The sequence below is a fragment of the Cynocephalus volans genome, chromosome 12, assembly GCF_027409185.1.
Source record: "Cynocephalus volans isolate mCynVol1 chromosome 12, mCynVol1.pri, whole genome shotgun sequence".
NCBI classification, from domain to species: Eukaryota; Metazoa; Chordata; class Mammalia; order Dermoptera; family Cynocephalidae; genus Cynocephalus; species Cynocephalus volans.
This window is the reverse complement of record NC_084471.1, coordinates 101,679,435-101,701,013: the sequence shown is the minus strand read 5'-3', so window position 1 is coordinate 101,701,013 and position 21,579 is coordinate 101,679,435. Positions and strand designations below refer to the sequence as shown.

The 21,579-nt window shown below is 33.1% G+C and overlaps 1 protein-coding gene and 1 pseudogene across 1 annotated transcript; both read right to left on the bottom strand.

The window, feature by feature from the left end:
• Positions 1–1,008: 1,008 nt before the first annotated feature.
• Positions 1,009–2,019, bottom strand: LOC134361290 (olfactory receptor 5J3-like). The gene has a single exon (XM_063076328.1). It carries the CDS (start codon positions 1,945–1,947, stop codon positions 1,009–1,011), a length of 939 nt encoding a protein of 312 aa, XP_062932398.1. The 5' UTR covers positions 1,948–2,019.
• Positions 2,020–20,153: 18,134 nt separating this feature from the next.
• On the bottom strand, positions 20,154–21,081 carry LOC134361294 (olfactory receptor 5J3-like; annotated as a pseudogene).
• Positions 21,082–21,579: the final 498 nt, after the last annotated feature.

Genomic DNA, 21,579 nt, shown 5'->3' with positions numbered 1-21,579 from the left:
GCTTCCCAGATTTCCCCTACCTGGACTACGTATCATAAGTTTTCCTTACCTTGAATACCCCTTCAAGGAATTTTTTGTGTAATGTCTAAAAAGAAATCTGAAATATCCTGAAGTTAAGGGTGGGGGCAAATCTGATTGCTAATGACTTCCTAATGATTCCTAAGTAATTCTTCAAGTTTAGAAATTCTTCAGAGCAAGCTTTCTCTTAGGATTAATGACCTTCTATGTGGAGTGGTAATAAATATAGTGGTATTCTGTCTTATTTGATTTTATATATAGTAGTGGAAACGGAGGCCAGAAATGGGGAAAAGGTTTAGAGTAATCCTCTGCACGGAAAAGTAATCTAGAGCCATGTTTTCTGTAAGTATGTTTGAGTGTGCACATTTATTTTGAAGAATAAATGGCCATAAGGAATCCAGACTAATTCCTGAAACATGTATCTGTCCATTTTCTAGACAATGCCACGTACCAGTACTTTTTGCCTTGAACCTGTTTTAGTTATTTCCGTGCTCACTAACATCTTTGACTTATTTCCGTGCTCAATAACGAGACCAAGCTAGTGATACTGCATTACTTATGGATTTCAGGTTTGTCTCTCTCTATTTACTTGTGTGTTTGAGTGTCTATGTATCGACAAGGGTACTTCAGAAAGTTCATGGATAGATTTGTATTATCTCTGAACTCTATTTCTCCACAAACTTTATGAAGTACCTTCATATATGTTTATATTCATTTTTACTCATATAAAGAAATTAAATTATCATTAATAATCTAGAGATAACGACCTTAAATCTTAGTCTGGTTTTTAGATTAGTTAACATAATAACCAGCCATGTGTCCTATGGCGTGTTATTCTTCGAGGCTTCTTTCTTTGGCTGTAAAACACAGAGCTCCAAATAAATAAACTCTGAGGTTCCTGTGGGATTGAAAATTTCCTAAATCTTTACAGATATCATTAAACAATCCACTGGTGTTTGTATCTTATTTTTGGTAACATATGATATAAAATTAACAAGGATAATATTTCATTTCTATGGCCCTTTTTACAGCGTACTTCACTTCCTTGTTTCTTAGGCTGTAAATCAATGGATTTAACATAGGAATCACCAGGGTGTAAAATACAGATACCACCTTTTCTTGTTCTAAGGAATATTGGGAGCTTGGTTGAATGTAACTAAAGCTTATTGAGCCATAGAATAAGGTCACAGCTGTTAGATGTGAGGCACAAGTGGAAAAGGCTTTGTGTCTACCTGCAGCTGAGCGAATCCTCAGGATGGCAGCAACAATGAAGACGTAGGAGACCATCACAGTCAAGAAAGTGATCATGGCGATAATGCCAGAGAAGATTAAAAGCAACAATTCATTCATGGATGTGTCAGAACATGACAGCTGCAACAGGGGAGGGAGGTCACAGAAGAAGTGACTGATGACATTTGGCCCACAGAAAGACAGTTTCACCAAGCCAATTGTGTGTGTCAGTGAGTTGATTAAACCTCCTACACATGAGCCAGTGACCAGAACAGCACAAACGATCTTAGTCATAGCCACTGCGTAAAGTAAAGGGTTCACGATAGCCATATAACGGTCATAAGCCATTGCCGCCAGTAAGAAGCCTTCAGTGGTAAGGAGTGACACGAATAAAAAATACTGAACAATGCATGCAGAGGATGAGATTGTCTCCTGCTCAACAAAGAAGTTCAGCAGCATTTTGGGTGCAAAAACTGATGAATAGCAGGCATCAACAAATGACAAGCAGCTAAGGAAATAATACATGGGTGTGTGAAGTTTGGGAGTTACTTGGATTAGAAAGAGCATTCCTAGATTCCCCACCAAGGAAATGGAATATATCAGCAGGAACAACATGAAGAGGACCACCTTCAATTCAGCACGATCTGTCAATCCCAAAAGGATAAACTGTGTAACCAGTGTAAAATTAGCATCATCCATGTGTTAGTGTTTCTTTGTACCTGTTAATAAAGAGATTGGAATAAATTGAGAGTCATGATGCTGCAATGTTAAGACTATCTGGAATCTCTAGCTGTGTGACTTGAGTTAGTGACTTCTCTTCTCTGGTTACCTTACCTATAAAATTAGAAAATTTTAAATAAAAAGTCTTTAGTCTCTTCAAATACTGTTTATTTGCCTATTCCTTAAAACAAACAAACAAACAAAAAACAATAAAATAAAATGCATGAGTGAAAAAAAAAAATGTCAGGTCTTAGTTTCAAGATGCATTTAAAATGCTGTTCTTAATGTGACCAAAATCTAAAGTGAATTTCATTCTAAAGATGTGTAAATAAAATAAAAGTCTAGCTTATAAGAAAATAAAAAATGAAGTTGCAAATTTAATCTATGGTCCCATTGAAGCTCTCTTTTCCACTTATCACTCAGATTCAAGAGGAGCTAATGTTAAGTATATGAAGATACAAAAATAAACTATACAGTGGCATTTAAACCTAAGATTTTCCACTTAACGACTTCATGTTTAGTTCCTCCACATTTTTTTAAGACATATGTGACAAAAGGCAAGGACCTAGCACCCAAAACCTCTGTAGTCATCCTTAGAAAATAGCCAGAGGCACTGGCTTCTGAGAAGAGGAACGGGAGGAGAGGGCTCTGTGAGCTGGAATATAAAACACCGTGAGCAGCAACTTACAGTTGGCCTTTGGTATGCAACAGAAATGCCTTACTGAGACTCGGGAAACAGAAGTCCTTTTACTTTTTCTGAGAAAAAAGCAAAGTAAACTCACAAAATAAAGTAAACTTTTAAAACATACAGGTACTTCTGTGCAATATCCCCTTTCTGTTCATATTTCAACACAGTTCTTAGAAAATGCAATGTCTTCTTCACTTAACTAGTGCATATCTATGTGTTGATCAGTACTACCTTCGTCCTGGAAAATGCAACTATCTTTTCACATTTATTTAAGACATAAACAAATATAAAATCCAAATTTGTAGAGTATTTTAGGGCTTGATGTTTGTTCTTTTATCTGGCTTGGTCCAGACTCTTACCTGGAGTGCTATGTATCATCTTTTGGAATCAAATGAGAAAGAAGCTCATTCTTCCTAAATCGAAACCATATCACAAACCATTGCTCACCCATTGTCCTACTGGAGAAGCAACATTTTTAACCTACTTCCTTACACAATTCTTAAATTGCACTGTCATTTTTCTCTCACTCACACTTCTGCATGATTCGTGAAAAGGTATCTTAATTTTCTCACCTAGATTCCAGTTCCTTAAAACATTGTGTTACCTTTGTTTTTGTAATCAACTCTTTTTTTTAAATTTTAGAAACATAAATAGCAGAACTCTGAAAAAGTGATGAACACAAGGCACCAGTCTCCTTGACAAGGCCAGATCCAGCTTAGGTCCTGTCTACAAGCATATGCGAGATCAGAGCTGACCGAGTAGCCTTGTTCAGCATTTCCCTGCGTGGAGAGGATATAAGGTTTATCTTGGCAAAGGTGTATCTTTCATAGGGGTGCGGTGGAGTAAATCCACTGTTGGTACCTCTTGGCCAGCTGAAAATATTAATACATATTTTAAATGGATCAGGATACTGGTAACATTACATCTACAGAATGAAGAATGATGTTTTTCATCATCCTTTCACTTGGAAGACAATATTCCCCGTAGAGGAGGTAAAATTCAGAAAAAGAAAATTGTGACACTACTGAAATAATAAGTAATGAGATGGCTGTTCCACCTAGGGTATCTACAGGGATAGGTGAATAATTTCCATGGGAAATGTAGTTGTGATTTATTTTTATTTATTTATTTATTTATTTATTTATTTATTTATTTATTTATTTATTTATTTATTTATTTATTTATTTATTTATTTTATTTTTGTAGTTGTGATTTAAATTGAAATTCTTCCTTTAGGAAAGAATATTCCATTAAATTAAAACACTGATTTTTTTTTAATTACTATTACTCCAGTAGAAGTCGCACAACAATTTTAATGTTAATGTAGAAAAACAAATGGAAGTGCAGGATAACAGTGTCGGGTGGTGAACAAGTGGCCAAATTACAGATTCTTCCTGCCCCTATAATTTTAATTGTTCTTCAGATTAAAATTTGAACATCTTTTCTTCTTCTTCTCATTAATTTTTAAAATGTTTATCTGATTTGTAAAACGTATGTATATTAGATATTCAAATATGTAAATTTAACTTACCAGTGTAAGGATAAATATTCAACACCTCAGCTCATTTTGAAACCTCATGACCACTCCTTCCCATGCTTTATTTCCCTATCATCCTTCTAAAAAATAGAAAAACAAAACAAAAAACAAATGCAAAAACTGAGCAGTTAAATTTGTCTGACATTTACAATGATACATAAATTAAGTAAATGATAGTAGTTATAGGTGGCATGATTAGAATTCAAACTTATCTTTAATGTAGGAGTAGGAGAATCAAAGGCACAGCCTTCCCAGCGTGAAAGCAAGAGCAAGATAGTCAGAAAACAGTCATGTCGGGAGATGGGTTTAGATAAAAAGTTCACTTATACGTTTACCTTAATTCAAATGGGAATAAAATCCCTAGAGCTAATCTTCTGATTAAAAGCTATAATACATATAATATTAAAAGTTTCTCTGTGTTTCTTGAGGGATTTAAGAAACTCTCAAGAACTTGATGGTTCCCCTAAGGCATTTAATTTCCTAAATGTTACAAAGAATAGAAGGAAGTGTGGGGCAAATGGGAAAAATAGAACCTGTGACCTCTGTAAAAAAGGCAATAGAATTAATAGTGATGACTACTTAAAAATTTAATAAGGGAAGTTTATCATGCTTTTCAGAACATATTAATTGGCTTAGTTGTCAGAAAAAAACAAAGACAAAGCATCAAACCATTTTTATTCCTTTACTTCCCTGTATCGGAAGAATATCATCAAAGAAAATTAAAACTACAGTAGTCCCCCCTTGTGTACGGTTTCACTTTTCATGGTTTTAGTTACCCACCGTTAATTACAGTTCAAAAATAATAAATGGAAAGTTTGAGGAATAAACAATTCCTACATTTTAAATTGTATGCCTTTCTGAGTATGATGGAATCTCACACTTTCCCACTGTCACTTGGTCTCCTTGCCTAGACGTTGTATCATCTCACAGCATCACGTGAAGCATAAGTACAGTGACATAAGATATTGTGAGAGAGAGACCGCATTCACGTAACTTTTATAGCAATACATGGTTATGATTACTTAATTTTGTTATTAGTTACTGTGGTAAATCTTTCACTGTGCCTAATTTATAAATTACACGTCATCGTATGGATGCGTATATAGGAACAAACACAGCATATGAAGGGTTAAGTACTATCAGGGGATTCGGGCATCCATTGGGAGTTGGGGACGTATCCTTTGTGGATAAGGTACCACTACTGCACTTCTTAAAAGGATTCCTTGAAATAACCCGATTACTCGTCTCCTGAATGTTTATTCCTCTAGGCTAACGTGTGTCTGTTGATGGACAATTTTGTGACTTTTGGCTTCAGCTTAAACTGTATTATGATGGATTTTGGTAGCAATGTCACATACTGTTCTCATACATGTATATGTATCTAAATAAAAATTGAACTTCATTCTTTATACTAAAAACAATTATTTTTTTTTCTTCTTATATGCTAATTTCTTAATGTACTAAATTAAGAGTCAATGGGGCAGGTGGTAGTGTTGGAGACTGGGTGATATTCTAAGATTGAATTAATACAGAAGATCCATTATCTTAGAAGGCCTAGACCATTCTAAGTACCTGATATATTCTATGCTGTGGTTGGTTTTTTAAAAATATAATTTATTCCCAGTCAGTATATAAAGAAGAAATAAATAGATTGAGTTTCTTAGGCCATATTCTCTTTTCTCTTAGGAAATTGTAGATTAAGAAAAAAAAAGTATCTGAAAAGACTTTATAAAAGTCTGTATTTGAAGGCATTCTGTCAATAAGAACTAAAACAAGACAAAACAAAACAAACATCAAAAGCAAATAATTACATAAAGTCCAAATGAGGTCCTCTATCTTTTGTAGGTCTATTAACCCCTTGAATTCTATATAATATTATGTTTAAAAGCACATATTTCTGGAAACTGGCCCTATATCATTTATTAGATAGGTCTCCAAAGTAAGGCCTAATAGTTCCTATGAGCAGTAAAAACTGATATTAAATTTAATATTATTGATATTGGGAATATTTATAGTATTGCAGTTAAATTTGCCATATAGAAAAATTTAGTAGAAATCTTTAAAACTCACGTAGCCTACAGTAGTTAATGTTAGTTTTTTGGTCCTAAAAGTCTTTTCGTGAAGAATGTTATTCAGAAGTTATATTAATTAATACATTAGTGCTCAATATATTAAAGTGTTATATTTTAGAAAATAATTCTCTTTTCAAATATAGGTTATTGTGGATCAAATAGAATACAATAAACTCTAATAATTTAAATGTATAATTTAATGAGTTCATATTCCAGGGCAATTACTATCTCAATCAAAATATAGAATATTTCTATAACCCTCGATATTTCTTGTTTTCTATTCAAGAAGTCCTTCCCTTTGATGTGCAACTTCAAGAAACTGCTAATCAGCTTTAAATCCCTATGTATGAGATTTGCTTTATAGAATTTCATAAAATTGAAATAATGTACCATATGTTCTTTTTGTGTGGATTTTTCCAATCAGAATAATGTTTTGAGAATCATTCACATTGCTGCATGAATTATTAGTTTGTTCTTTTTTTTTATTGCTGAGTAATATTCCATTGTATGAACTTTGTACACTTTGTTTATCCAATCTCCTGTTGCAAGTCATTTTGGTGGTTTGTGATTTTCGACTGCTATGAAGAAATCTACTATAAACATTAGAGTAAAATTTCATATCAACATAAAATTCCTAGTAGTGTAATTTCCAATCCATTAACCGGGTACACCTATTCATTTGTATAGATCCTCTCTAATTTCTCACTGCAATAATTGATAGCTTTAATTACTTACAGTCAAGTTTTATTTTGTTAAATTTATTTCTAAATATTTTATGCATTTTTCTACTAATGTTTGTGGATATTTTTCTGATTTCATTTTTGGTTTGCTTGCTATTAACATACAGACACATAGTTGATTTTTCTAAATTCATTCTGTAAGAATTGCTTAGGTTTTCTACATAAAGAAAAATGGACCCCAAGAATGAGTATACTTCTTCCTTTCCTATTTTGATGCCTTTCATTTCTTTTATTTTTTATTCATTCATTCATTCTTAATTCTTGCTTCATTTTTTTATTACTCTCTTTTCGCATTTAAGCCTACCTATACATGAAATTTATTTTTGTGTATTGCATGCTATGTAATAGGAATCTCCAGGAAAATTTTGAAGAGAATTGTTCCACCCAATTCGGGAAGTTTCATCCATTACTATTTCAGACTGGGTTTTTTTGCTTTGTTTTGTTTTTTACTGTTTTCTTCTCTCCTCTCTCTCCAGCATGTTTTGATATATTTTATGGTGTCCTACCTGTCTCTGAGGCATTGCTCATTTGTCTTCATTCTTTACATTTTTGTTCTTCAAATGGGACTTCCACTGACCTACCTTCAAATTTACAAACTTTTTTTTTCTATCATTCTTGGTTGTGTTTGGATCTCCCTAGAGTATTTTTCATTTTATTTCCTGTACTTTTAAACTACAGAATTTTTATTTGATACTTGTATTTATCCTATTTATTGAGATTTTTCTACTTTACGAATAATTGTTGGCATGCTTTCTTTTAATTCTTTTATTTATTTATTTATTTATTTTAAGGCCAAATTTTATTTTATTTTATTTTATTTATTGTTTTTATTTTTTTTTAATTTTATTTTGTCGATATACAATGTGGGTGATTATTGTGGCCCATTACCGAAACCTCCTTCCCTCCTCCCTCTCCTCTCTCCCAACCAAGAATGTCCTTTCTGTTTGCTTGTCATATCAACTTCAAAGAACTCTAGTTGTTGTGTCTTCTTCCCCTCTCCCCGTTTTTTTTTCTTGTGTGTGTGAATTATTTATTTATTTTTAGCTCCCATCAATAAGGGAGAACATGTGGTATTTCTCTTCCTGTGCCTGACTTGTTTCACTTAATATAATTCTCTCAAGGTCCATCCATGTTGTTGCAAATGGCAGTATTTCATTTGTTTTTATAGCTGAGTAGTATTCCATTGTGTAGATGTACCACATTTTCCATATCCACTCATCTAATGATGGACATTTGGGCTTGCTCCAACTCGTGGCTATTTTAAAGAGTGCTGCGATGAATATTGGGGGACAGGTATACCTTCAACTTGATGATTTCCATTCCTCTGGGTATATTCCCAGCAGTGGGATAGCTGGGTCATATGGTAGATCTATCTGCAATTGTTTGAGGAACCTCCATACCATTTTCCATAGAGGCTGCACCATTTTGTAGTCCCACCAACAATGTATGAGAGTTCCTTCTTCTCTGCAACCTCGCCAGCACTTATTATTCAGAGTCTTTTGGATTTTAGCCATCCTAACTGGGGTTAGATGGTATCTCAGTGTGGTTTTGATTTGCATTTCCCGGATGCTGAGTGATGTTGAGCATTTTTTCATATGTCTGTTGGCCATTTGTATATATTCCTTAGAAAAATGCCTACTTAGCTCTTTTGCCCATTTTTTAATTGGGTTGCTTGTTTTTTTCTTGTAAAGTTGTTTGAGTTCCTTATATATTCTGGATATTAATCCTTTGTCAGATGTATATTTTGCAAATATTTTCTTCCAGTCTGTTGGTTGTCTTTTAACTCTGTTAATTGTTTCTTTTGCTGTGCAGAAGCTCTTTAGTTTGATATAATCCCATTTGTTTATTTTTCCTTTGGTTGCTCATGTTTTTGGGGTCGTATTCAAGAAGTCTGTGTCCATTCCTATTTCCTGAAGTGTTTCTCCTATGTTTTCTTTAAGAAGTTTCATTGTTTCATGGTGTATATTTAATTCTTTAATCCATTTTGAGTTGAGTTTAGTGTATGGTGAAAGGTATGGGTCTAGTATCATACTCCTGCATATTGATATCCAGTTCTCCCAGCACCATTTGCTAAAGAGGCAGTCTCTTCCCCAGTGTATAGGCTTGGTGCCTTTGTCAAAGATCAGTTGGCTGTAGGTGTGTGGGTTGATTTCTGGATTCTCTATTCTATTGCATTGATCAGTGTGTCTGTTTTTATGCCAGTACCATACTGTTTTGGTTATTATAGCTTTGTAGTATAGTTTAAAGTCAGGTAGTGTTATGCCTCTAGCTTTATTTTTTTGCTCAGCGGTGCTTTGGCTATGCATGGTCTTTTGTTATTCCATATAAATGTCTGGATAGTTCTTTCCATTTCTAAGTAAAATGTCATTGGAATTTTGATGGGGATTGCATTGAATTTGTATATCACTTTGGGTAGTATGGACATCTTCACTATGTTGATTCTTCCAATCCAAGAGCCTTTTTTTTTTTTTTTTGGACTGGTAAGGGGATCACAACCCTCGGCCCGGTGTTGTCTGCACCATGCTCAGCCTGTGAACTCATGGCCTATATAGGCCATCCCTATATAGGATCCGAACCCATGGCCTCGGTGGTACCAGCACTGCACTCTCCTCTGTGAGCCACAGGGCTGGCCCTGAATTCTTTATATTTATTTCCTTTAGTTATCTGAACATATTATTTATAATAGCAACTTTGAAGCCTTATTTTGCTCAGTCCAACATCTGGGTCATTCAGAGATGGTTCCTAACTGACTTATTTTTTTCCCCCTATGTAATGATCACATTTTCCTGTTTCTTTGCAGGTCTTGTAAGCTTTTGTTGAAAACTATGCCTTATATAAAATATATGATAGACACTCTGCATTCTGTGTGCTCAGCTCTGTTGGACACTGTCAGTCATTTTTATGAAGCTGCTGTTCCAAGTAACAGTTTCAGCACTGCTTTATGCAATTTCTAGTTGCTCCTCACATTCACCGACACTTGCTATGGTTTACCTTTTTATTGCATCCTTTCTGGTGAGAGTATAACATTTCTTGTGGTTTTAATTTTTTCCCACAAATCTAATGAAGCCAGGCAACTTTTTATTTTTATTTTTTGTGGAAGACATTTTGATAGCTGTTGGGTTATATGGCTATTCAAATGTTTTATCCATTTTTCTACTGGCTTGACTGTCTTGGCTTTATTTATCTAGTTTGGTGTGGATATGATTTCATATATATTTAGAAAAAATATTTTCACTGACTCTGTGGCTTGCCTTTTCACTATATAAATAAAATTTTAAATATCAATAAAGTTCAATTTATTATTTTCTTCTTACAATTTAAATTATGTATTTTTGAAATATTAAGTAAAATGGACTTTGTTTCTTTTTGCACTTTCCTAAAAGAACTGGAGGCTTAGAAAATTGAATTCCATTGATTCAATTTGTATTTTGCATTATTATTGACAGGTGCTCATATTCTATCTATTATAAATGTCTCAATAAATTTTTTTTTACAGTAAAAATTTAATCACCATGTATTATTATTCAAACTTTCATATACACCTTTCCCTTTGCTTTCTGTCATTTCTTGATTGAAATTACATGATTTTATCTTTTCCACTGTGTACTATGTTTAAGAAATACATATACACATATGCACACACACACACACATACTTTGAAATGTACCCTAATTTTAAGTGTACAGCTTTTTTAGATGTTATGTTTATATATATCAATATAATCTCCATCCAAATAATGATACAGACATTTCCAGAACTCAAAAATGCTTTTTCCTGGTCATAATACCATAATTTAATTTAAAAGTTATAAACATGAACTCTTGCTTATGAACTTTTTATGTCTGCTTTCTATTACTGAGCATTACATTAAGGAGGTTTATTGTATATAGCAGAATTTTTTTAAAATGCTGTACACCTTTCATTTTTAAATATAAAAATGTATTAATTTTTTAATTAAAATATTAATTTTGTTAACAATGAACTTTTTTGTTTCTAGTTTATAAATATTACTCATAAAACTGGTAAGAGAATTTTTGTTCATGTATTTTGATGGATATAAGACATAGATATAAGACATACTTATATCTAAGTGAAAGTCATGGGACATAAATTAGCATATGTCCAACTTACTGTCAAACAATTCTTCAGAGTGTTTTTTCCATTTTTACAAACCTAATAGAAATGTGTGATTAATGACACTGAACATTTTTTGTATTCTTATTAGCTATTTTGAATTTATTTCATTGCAAAGCCCCTTTTCTATTTTTTTTTTATATTTTTAGTTTTCTTATTCATTTTTTTGCCATCGATTTGTAGCATCTCTTAATATATTATGGATATAGGTTCTTTATCAGATACAGAAGCTATAAGTACCTCTCCATGTTCCGTGGCTTTCTCTTTTAGCCTCTTAATGGTGTATTTCCACGGAGCATAGTTCTCAGTTGAAACAAACACCAGTTTTTCTTTTAGTCATTTTATTTTTAGCATTTATTTATCCTCATTAAGAAAATTTTCCCCATTTCAGTGTTATGAAGATAAAGAATTACATTCACTTTTAGAGATTGTATTCTTTTTTCTTTCACACATTTAGGTATATGAGCTATCAAATCAGTCTTCAAGTATGGTGTGAGTGAGTGACATGTTAAGGTTTTTTTTTCTTTCCATACATACATTCAATTTCTCTAGCAGCAGTTATTGTAAAAAAAAAAAAAAAAAAAAAAAAAAGGTCTCTTCTGCATATCAATGACTCTGTTGTAAACAACAACAACAAAAAGTTATTTTATATGTGTTGTTCTCCTGCTACAGTTATTGTTTTGCATTTGTTGATATGTCTATACTGGAGCTGATATCACATTGTCTTAATTGCTGTAGCTTTATTTTTTCATGAAATTTAATAATGACGGTCATCACACTTTGTTGCTGATTTTGAAAGTGTCATGATTCTTTTAGGTCAGTGACCATACAAACAAAATAAACAATCACTTGTCATCTCTCTCTCTCTCTCTCACACACACACACACAGACACACACACACACACACACACACACACGACATACAGACACTGAACTGGAGGGAACAATACTGGAGTGTCATTGAATTTACAGATGAATTTGTGTAAAATTAACATTTAAGAAATTTAAATCTACTAACACATGCATATAATACATCTTCTTATTTACCCAGGCCTTCTGTAATTTATACTAGAAATAAGTTGTATTTTCAACATAAAGTTTTTATATGCTTTTAAATAGGTTTATTGTTAGTTTTTCATCTGCTTTGATACTATTATATGCATTTTTCACTTTTATTGTCCAATTTCTTTTGACTATTCTACACAAATATATCTAATATTTTTAATTGATCTTAAATCCAATAAACTGCTAAATCGAGGTATTACTTCTCATTCTTTTGGAGTTTTCATATACAAAATTATATCATCCAAGAAAAAAGAGAACTTTAGTAATTTATTAAAAATATTGTATTTTTTCATTTCCTAGACTTAATGTGTTAGCTCTGTTTTTCTGCGTAATTTTAATGAAGTATTTATTATGAATATCCTTGTCTTGCTCTCAAAACTATGAGTAATATAATGTTGGATACACCATCTTTATCATTAGCCATGATGTTAGCTCTAGCTATATATGCACAGATACATGCACAATTACACATACACCTTCTTATAAGGTTAAGGAATTTAATTTCTACCCATATTTTGATATGTTTTTAATCATGGATGGATATTAAAATTTATACATATTTTAAGCATCTCATAATTGAAAGTATTTTTTCTTTCTTTGTTGGATCAATTGACTTTAGATATATAAAACTACCTTGTATCCCTAAAACAAGTCCTAACTATGTTTACAGACATCTTCTCTAGAATTTTGGCTTCCATAGCATAAAATATATTAGGCTGCAATTATATGTCCTTGTGATGTATATGCCAGATTTTTATATCAGTGTTTTACTGGAACTATTAAGTTAGTTGTTCCTTTTTTCTTTCTTTTTTCTTTAAATAATCTTATAATAATATTCCTTATTGCCTAAAAACTGGGATACAACACCAGAAAAACATCTCAACCTGGCATTTTCTTTTGAGTATAATTTATCATTATGAATTCAATTTCTATTTTTTCTTTTTTTTTTTTTACTGAAACATAATTGATTATACGTATCTGCGGAGTGCAGAGTTCAATATCAGTATCTATGTATATGTGGTGATCAAATCAGGTTAATTAATATATTCATCACTACAAATCATAAACTTTCTTTCTTTATGACTCTTAACTAATTTCTCACAACCCCACTCCACCTCCCCTGTTCCCACCTGTAGCAACCAGTTGTGTTCTCTTCTTTTGAAAGTTCAACACATTATTGATTGTTCTTTCATTCTTTCTTTCCTTCTTTCTCTCTTTTACATTTCAGCTCCCTCTTATGAGTGAGAACATGTGGTATTTCTCTTTCTATGCCTAGATTATTTCACTTAACATAATTTTCCCCGAGCTCAACTGTATTCCTGCAAATAGCAAAATTTCATTCTTTTTTGTCTGAGTAGTATTCTATTGTGTGTATATATATATATATATATACACCATATTTTCCTTATCCAATAGTCCGTCGATGGACATTTAGATTGATTCTATATTTAGGTTATTGTTAATAAACCCACTGTAAACATGGGAGTGCAGGTATCTCTTTGACTTGATGATATCTATTCCTTTGTGTACACAGCCAGTAGTGGGACTGCTAGATCTTATGATAGTTCTGTCTATACTTGTTTGAGAAACCTCCACACTATTTTCCATAATGGCTACACTAATTTACTGTCCCACCAACAGTGTAGATGAGTTCCCCTTTCTCTGTATCCTCGCCAGCACTTGTTATTCTCTCTTTTTTTTTTTTTTTTGACTGGTAAGGGGATAGCAACCCTTGGCTCGGTGTTGCCGCACCACACTCAGCCAGTGAGCGCACCAGCCATCCGTATATAGAATCCGAACCCACGGCCTCGGCACTCTCAGCACCACACTCTCCTGAGTGAGCCACAGAGCTGGCCAATTCTCTGTCTTTTTGATACTGGTCAGTCTAACTTGGCAGAGATGATATCTCAAAGTGGTTTTGATTTGCATTTCCCTGATGATTAATGATGTTGAGCTTTTTTATATGGACCTGTTGGCCATTTGTGTGTATTCCTTTGAGAAATGTTTGTTCAGCTCATTTGACCATTTTTAAATTGGATTATTTTCTTTTTTTTACTACTGTTTGAATTCCTTGCAAATTCTGAATATCAATACCTTGATGCATACATAGTTTGCAAATATTTTCTCCCATTCTGTAGGTTCTTTTCACTCTGTTGCCTGCTTCCTTAGCTGTGCAGAAGATTTTTACTTTGATATAATCTCATTTGTTTATTTTTTCTTTTGTTGCTTTGGTGCTTTTGAGGTTTTATTCATAAAGTTGTTGACCAGTGCCACATCCTGAAGTGTTTCCCTTATGTTTTTATAGTTTCAGGACTTTGGCTTAAGATTTTAATTCATTTGAGTTGACTTTGGTATATTATGAGAAGTACAAGTCTGTTTTCACTCTTCTACATACGAGGCCCAGTTTTCATAGCACCACTTATTGAAGAGGCTGTCCTTTCTTTGATGTATGTTCTTGGTACCTTAGCCTAATATCAGTTGGCTACAAGTATGTGGATTGATTTCTGGGTTCTCTATTCTGTTCCATTGGTCCATGCGTCTGTTTTTATGCCAGTACCATGCTGTTTTACTTACTATAACTTTGTAGTATAATTTGAAGTCAGATACTAGAATTACTTCCTTCACATACTTAGAATTATTTACATTGCCTAGTTTTTCACCTGTTTTAGTAAGTCTAGTTTCTCAAGGAAGATGTTTTCAAGGAATTTTTAATTTCATCTAAAGTTTTATCTTACAATTCTTTTACAACATTATAGAATCTCTAATGATAATTTTCTTTCCATTCATAGTATTAGTAATTTATGTTTCTCTCATTTTTTCTCATCAAATTTTTCTATAATTTCAGCATTTTTGTTACTCTCAAATATTGTCTATGCTGATTTTCTCATCTGATTTCTATTATATCTTTTCTGTTTTATTTTTATTTACTTCATTACACTTATTTTTTTTAACTTGGTTTAACTTGAAAATATTTTAGACGTTGATTTAATTTTTTTAAGCATAGTTTATTTATGAGTTTGTTCATCAATTTCCAAAATTTCAGGTATTTATTAGTTGGCTTTCTATTATTTTTCAAAAGTTAAATTCCACTGGGAAAAGAGAATATACTCTGAATGTTTTCAATTATTAAAATTTGTTTTATGACACAACATAGAATGAATTTTTAAATGTTTTATGTGCATTTAAGAGTATTTAAGAGCATATTCTGTATTAGGGCATAGTGTTCTATGTATTTATATTAGGTAAATTAAACTTATTGTACTGCAGTTTTATTTTTATTGGCTTGTTTTACCAATTACTTAGAGTGTTTTTTATTAAAACCTTTATTGATATTTGTGAATTTTATTATCTCTTTTCCATCATCTTTCCTATAAGTACTTTGAAGGTATTTTATTAGGTAGATACAAATTTAGGACTATTCTTTCTATTTTAGTCATTATTTTACAAAAAATAAATGTACCTTTTTATAAATAATGACACCTTTTCCCTTAATGATTATCTTTTTTGATATTACTATAGTGACACCAGCTTCCTTTAAGTTTGGATTTATAAGGTGTAACTCCTTTATTACTTTTTTTATATTTTTGCTTTCAATCTGCCTATGTCTCTGTATCTCTTATGAACAGCATTTAATTGGATCTTGCTTTTTGTTCTTGTTTGTTTGCTTTCTTCATCTATATCAGTGATTCTCAATCTGAGCAATTTTGCTTCCAGGCAACATTTGTCAATGTCTAAAGACATTTTTGGTTGTTATCACTGGTGAAGGGTGAGTTGCTACTGGCATTTAGTGCTGAGCAATCTGCAATGAACTGGACAGCCCCCATAACAAAAAAATAAATCACCCAGCCCAAAATTACAATAATGCTAAGGTTAACAAACCTTGATTTCAGTTTGTTTTAGTATGTAATAATTGGCTTAATGTACGTATTCCATCTCACTATTTGATTTATATTTTCCCTTCTGAAATTTCTGTTTGTGTACTATTGAATTAATAAATATTTAATTATTAAATTTTATGATTTTTACTAGGCTTTTATCTACACATTTTGATTCATTATTTTATTGGCTGCTGTAGGTATTGTAACATACATCTTTAATTTAGTAGAGTCTGTTTTAAATTAATAATTTTACCATGTTTAACACTGGAAGAAACTTCCAATAGTTTAATTTGCTTATTCCTTTCTAGCATTTATGTTTTGTTTTATATTTTATTTTGCCACTTGTTACATTCTCCTTAGGAAATCATTTTTGGTGTTCCTTTAATCAGTCAATATTCTCTAATATATCGACCCTTTAGGGTGTTCTTCATCATGCTCTGTTTCCATTTGGGGTAATTTCCTTCCACTTAAAATTTCCTTCAGGATTTCCTATTTTATGGTCTAACAGATTCTCTCAGCTTTTGTTTGTTAGTGATATCTTTATTTCTCCTGTATATTTTTTGAAGATTCTTTTTAAGTAAGAAGAGACTTTAAGGTATTTACTTTTTTCCTCTTTCATACTTTAAATATGTCATTTCATTTCCCTTGCTTTTTATAGTTTCTGTTAATAGTTTGCATAATTCTTACCATTGTTTCTTTGACCACAGAGTTTCTATGCACAGGTTTTTCTGTATGTTTTGACTTGGGATCTTCTGACCTTCTTGAGTATGTTTGTTTAAAGTCATCGGTTTTAGAACAGTTAGTCTTTCAACAGTTTATTTTGAATATTTATCTTAAAATATCTTTATCTTATCATATATTTTTCTGTCTGTTCTCTCCTCTTTTTCTGTGACTTCAGCTACATCTACTTCACACGTTTTGATTGGGTTGCTCACGTCTCCTGTGTTCTGATCTATCTTTGTAATTTTTTTTCTGTCTCAGTGCTTCAATTTAGATAATTTGTATTCATGTGTGTTATCAGTTCTGTCATCAGTTTTCTCTGATATGCTCTGAAATTCTTCCAATAAGTTCTTATTTTCCAAGTTTGTGGGATTTCTTTTTAAGTTGTAGAATGCCATTCGCTTTTGTTTTTATTCATTTAAATATTTCGTAAAATAAGTCATCTTAATTTTCTTTTTAATTTTTCTGTAACACGTCAGTCATAACATTTTTTAAGGTCTTTTTCTTTAACATGCAGATCTTCGGTGAGCCTGTTTGCATTTTGTGTGTTTTTACTCTAGATTATACTTTCTGCCTCTTTGCCTGTGAATAAAAGGATCAGAGAAACTGAAGATGAATTTAGTTTCCACAGGGGAGGGTTTTGTTTCTCTTATAGACAGAAAGGCTGAGGTGCTAATTATGTTAATTCAATTACTATTGGAGCTGGCAGTGGACTGGTTTGGAGTTACACATCATTTTTTTTTTCCTCCTTATTTCTGTTGTGTGGATTTCCCAGTGTTTTGATTAAGAGGCTTGTCTCTCTCTATGTTTCCCTCACTTTCTTCAGCCCTTAAACACTGCAGAATATCAAGTTTTTAACTTTTTGGAGGTGTGAACTCAACTTCTTCCCTCTACATCTCCATAGGCAGCAAATATCTTTAGGGGGCTGTTGGGCTTGTGTTTGATGCAAGCCTCTGTCTTTGGTGGGATATTATCAACCCAGCACCTAGACGCTAAGAAAGATTTCATCCTGCCTGTCAGCTTAGTCTGAGCCTCCAGATTTGTCTTTTGGCTTTTGGAAGAAATTTTAACTTTCTGTGCCTGGCTGAAGCAGGATTAAAATCTGGCAAATACTTTGGAGGAAACACCTACATTACATTTGTTGCTGGCTCTTCCCTCTAGAAGTACTTTTTCTTCTAAGTGCAGCAAGCATACAGAAGATAATCAGCCTTTGTGGCCCAGAACCAGCTTCTCACACTCATCCCACCCCAAATTCTTCTGGGAAGACCAGCTGTATGTTTAAAATCAAATTCATCACTCCAGCCCACCTAATCACTTAAAGTTCCACTGTTTTATCTTTCCTCAGATCAGTCAGAAGGCACATGCCCAGACTCAGTAGCTGTTTCTTTTGGTGGGTCACAATCTTCATTACTTGTTTTGCTTGGGATACAACCAAAAGCTCCTCTTTGCTTTGCAGAAATTGTCCACTAAGTCTATCTACTATATATCTAACCTACCTATGCATCTGTCTATCTAATCTATTATCTATTGTCTATCTATTTACCTATCATCTATCTATTATCTATTATTTACCTGTTTATATGTCCATCTCTCTATTTCTTTAGTCTCCAGGCCTGTTAGGCCCAGAATTTGACTAATATCCTGAAAGAAATTGCACAGTTTGGGTTTAAACCCACAAAGTATCTGCCAAATCTCTGCTGGGACCTCTGCACTCCTACAGAGCCTCCATGCAGGATAAGACTGGATTTTTAAGTGTGTTCTGAATCACTGCAATAAAAGTCATCTCATTTTTTCCAAGGTTATACCTCTCTGATTTCTCAGCCACTCCAATTCTTTTGTCCTTAATAGCTATTCACCCCTTTTCAAGAGATGATTTCTATGTCTTATCCTGCTTTTCCTATTGTGTTTGCAGAAATGCTGTTTAAATCACAACAGATTCCATCCATTTAGAAGTAAAAGTGATTCTGTCATTTTGTATAAATATTTTCCCATGTTTCCCTAACTTTTTTATTGTGAAACATTTTAAAGCTACAGAAGAGATTCAAGAATAACACAAATTTGGAAGGATAAGCAATCCCTCATGTACCCCTTACCTATGAACACTAATTGCAATAGCTGCAGTTGCTTTCTCACTCTCCTAATTTCTCTCTCAATCTCTATCTTAATATATAAACATATACATCTATATGTACATGCACAAATATATATGCATACATTTATTTTTATAAAATAATTATATAATATTATTCTCTAATATACAATGCATGTTTATGCTTTCCCAAAGTTTGAGATCTAATATTAGGTGATGCCTTCTGGAAGTAGTCTACAAGCCCTATTCTGTGTGTTATAATATCTAGTTGTATTTTGTAATTTTGACTCTTGTGTTATGAGTTCCTTAAACTTAATGTAATTATGCATCTTTTTTTATCTCTCCTACCTTGCAGAATTTCATCTCTTAACAGTCACTGAAATCACGCCAAACAATGTTTATCTATATGTCTGAATCAATCAATCATCTATTTAATGTCTCTCTCTACCTATTCATGAAACTCCAAAGTGAATAATTATTTCCTATTTTCAAGTGAAAATTTGGGTTTTGTAAACAAGTGTTTTGTCCAGAGTCACAGAATTAGTACATACCATCTTTTGAAGTGTATTGAGTTATTTATTTATTTATTTATTTATTTGGTCTTATCACATGGTCTACTTTGTAAAATATCATAGGTATGTTTGAAACGAATACACATTTTGTAGGATTTGGATGTCGTCCTTATCTCAGTTCTGCTTGTTTGTTAAAAAATCTTGGAGTCATTTTTGACTCTTCTCTTTCCCGCACCATCCTGAGAGTTCTAGCATCAAAATGTATCATGTATTTGTGTTTCTCACAAGCTTCACTATGACACCTCTTGTCCAACACGCTGTCAACTCTTAGCTGAATTATTGTGTAGCCTCCTGGTTGAGCTTCTGTCTCTTACTCTTGCCATTCTGTGATTTTTCTCTGAGATACCAATTCATTTGATAAATGCCCACTGTTTGAGTCTTCTTTTATTTGAATCCACGTTGGATTCTTTTAAAACCACAGTGAGCTTCTTCAGATTCTAGCATGAGAATATGTCAGAAAAAATATTTATTAACTTTTGAAAGAATGAAACTGTTAAGCCACCCAAACCATGAACAGCAAAATACCAGAGTGATTTTCAGTCTTCAGGTCAAACTCAATACTCCTGGCCCAAATTGTACTAGAGCATCTTGATTATAGTTTTGTTTGCAGTGGTATTTTTGACAATTTTAAAGAAAGTCTATCCATTTGTGAGTTAATGTCAGGTTTGCAAAGCCATTGACAGGATTGAATCAAGTGGGGGTTCTCTTGCACCAAATTGATCTTTTTGCTGCATCTTTCACATCCTTATTCCTGAAGCTATAAATCAATGGGTTTAGCATGGGAATCACCAGTGTATAAAACACAGCAGAGATCTTCTCCTGTTCCAGGGAATACTGAGAGCTTGGCTGGATGTAACTAAAGGTCACAGACCCATAGAATAAGGTCACAGCAGTCAGGTGGGAGGCGCAAGTGGAGAAGGCTTTGTGCCTTCCTTTAACTGAGCGGATTCTCTGGATGGCAATGATGATGCGGACGTAAGAGACCATGATGATAATGAAAGTGAACATTGCAATGACTCCAGAAAAGATCAAAAGTAACATCTCATTGGCATGGGCATCAGAGCAAGAAAGCCTTAGCAGAGGAGGGATGTCACAGAAATAATGATTCACAATGTTAGGACCACAGGAGTAAACCTATTGTATGTGTCAGGGAATTAATGAGCCCACCTGAGTAAGATGCAAGCACCATCAGAATACACACACTTTGGGTCAAAATGACTGTATACAACAAGGGACTGGCTATTGCCACATAGCGGTCATAAGCCATCATACACAGGAGGATGCCCTCTGTAGTTACATACACTGCAAAAAAGAAACTCTGCAGAACACAGCCAGAGAATGTACTGGACTTATGTTTTGATAGGAAATTGATCAGCATCTTAGGAGCAAAGACAGTAGAGTAGCAGATATCACAAAAGGACAGGTGGCTAAGGAAGAAGTACATTGGAGTGTGAAGTTGGACATTTAACCAGATCAAGGAAATCATCCCCCAATTACCTACCAGAGTGATGAAATAAATAAGTGTGAAGAGCAAAAAGAGTGGGATCTGCAACTTAGGATTTTCAGTTAACCCTACTAGATAGAATTCCTTTACTATGGTATGATTCCATCTTGCCATGCATTTAGGCTCACGTAGGTCCTTAGTTGTAGAACAAGATATCACTTAGATGAAAAAAATATATATTTCCATCATGATTCAGAATCCATATTATCATGCGACATTTATGGTTACCCTGTAGTTAGATAAGGAAAAGAAATTAACCTCAGCAGTAGCTTATATTTATGGCTAGTCAATCTATATAAAGTAACACAAATTTTTGGAATTTGAGGTTATTTTATCCCCTGGCTTAGTTTCGACATCATAGAAAAGGGGGGAAAAGGAAACTCTCTTAGATCACAAAACTGTTAATGGGTAGAATTGACATGCAAATGTAGATATGGCTGGTACTTAGTCTCTGACTCTTTCTATGATATATACAAGCCTTCTTCTTACATAGGATACAAACTGACTGGTATCAAATGATAATAAATCTTCCATTTTCCTGTGGCAAACCTGCTTCGATTTTTTTCACACCCAGTTGAGCTCATGGCACTGACTTCCATAATATGAAGACCT

Coding starts and splice junctions, on each gene's coding strand:
- LOC134361290 (XM_063076328.1), bottom strand. CDS start 1,947: ATGGATGATGCTAATTTTACACTGGTTACACAGTTTATCCTTTTGGGA.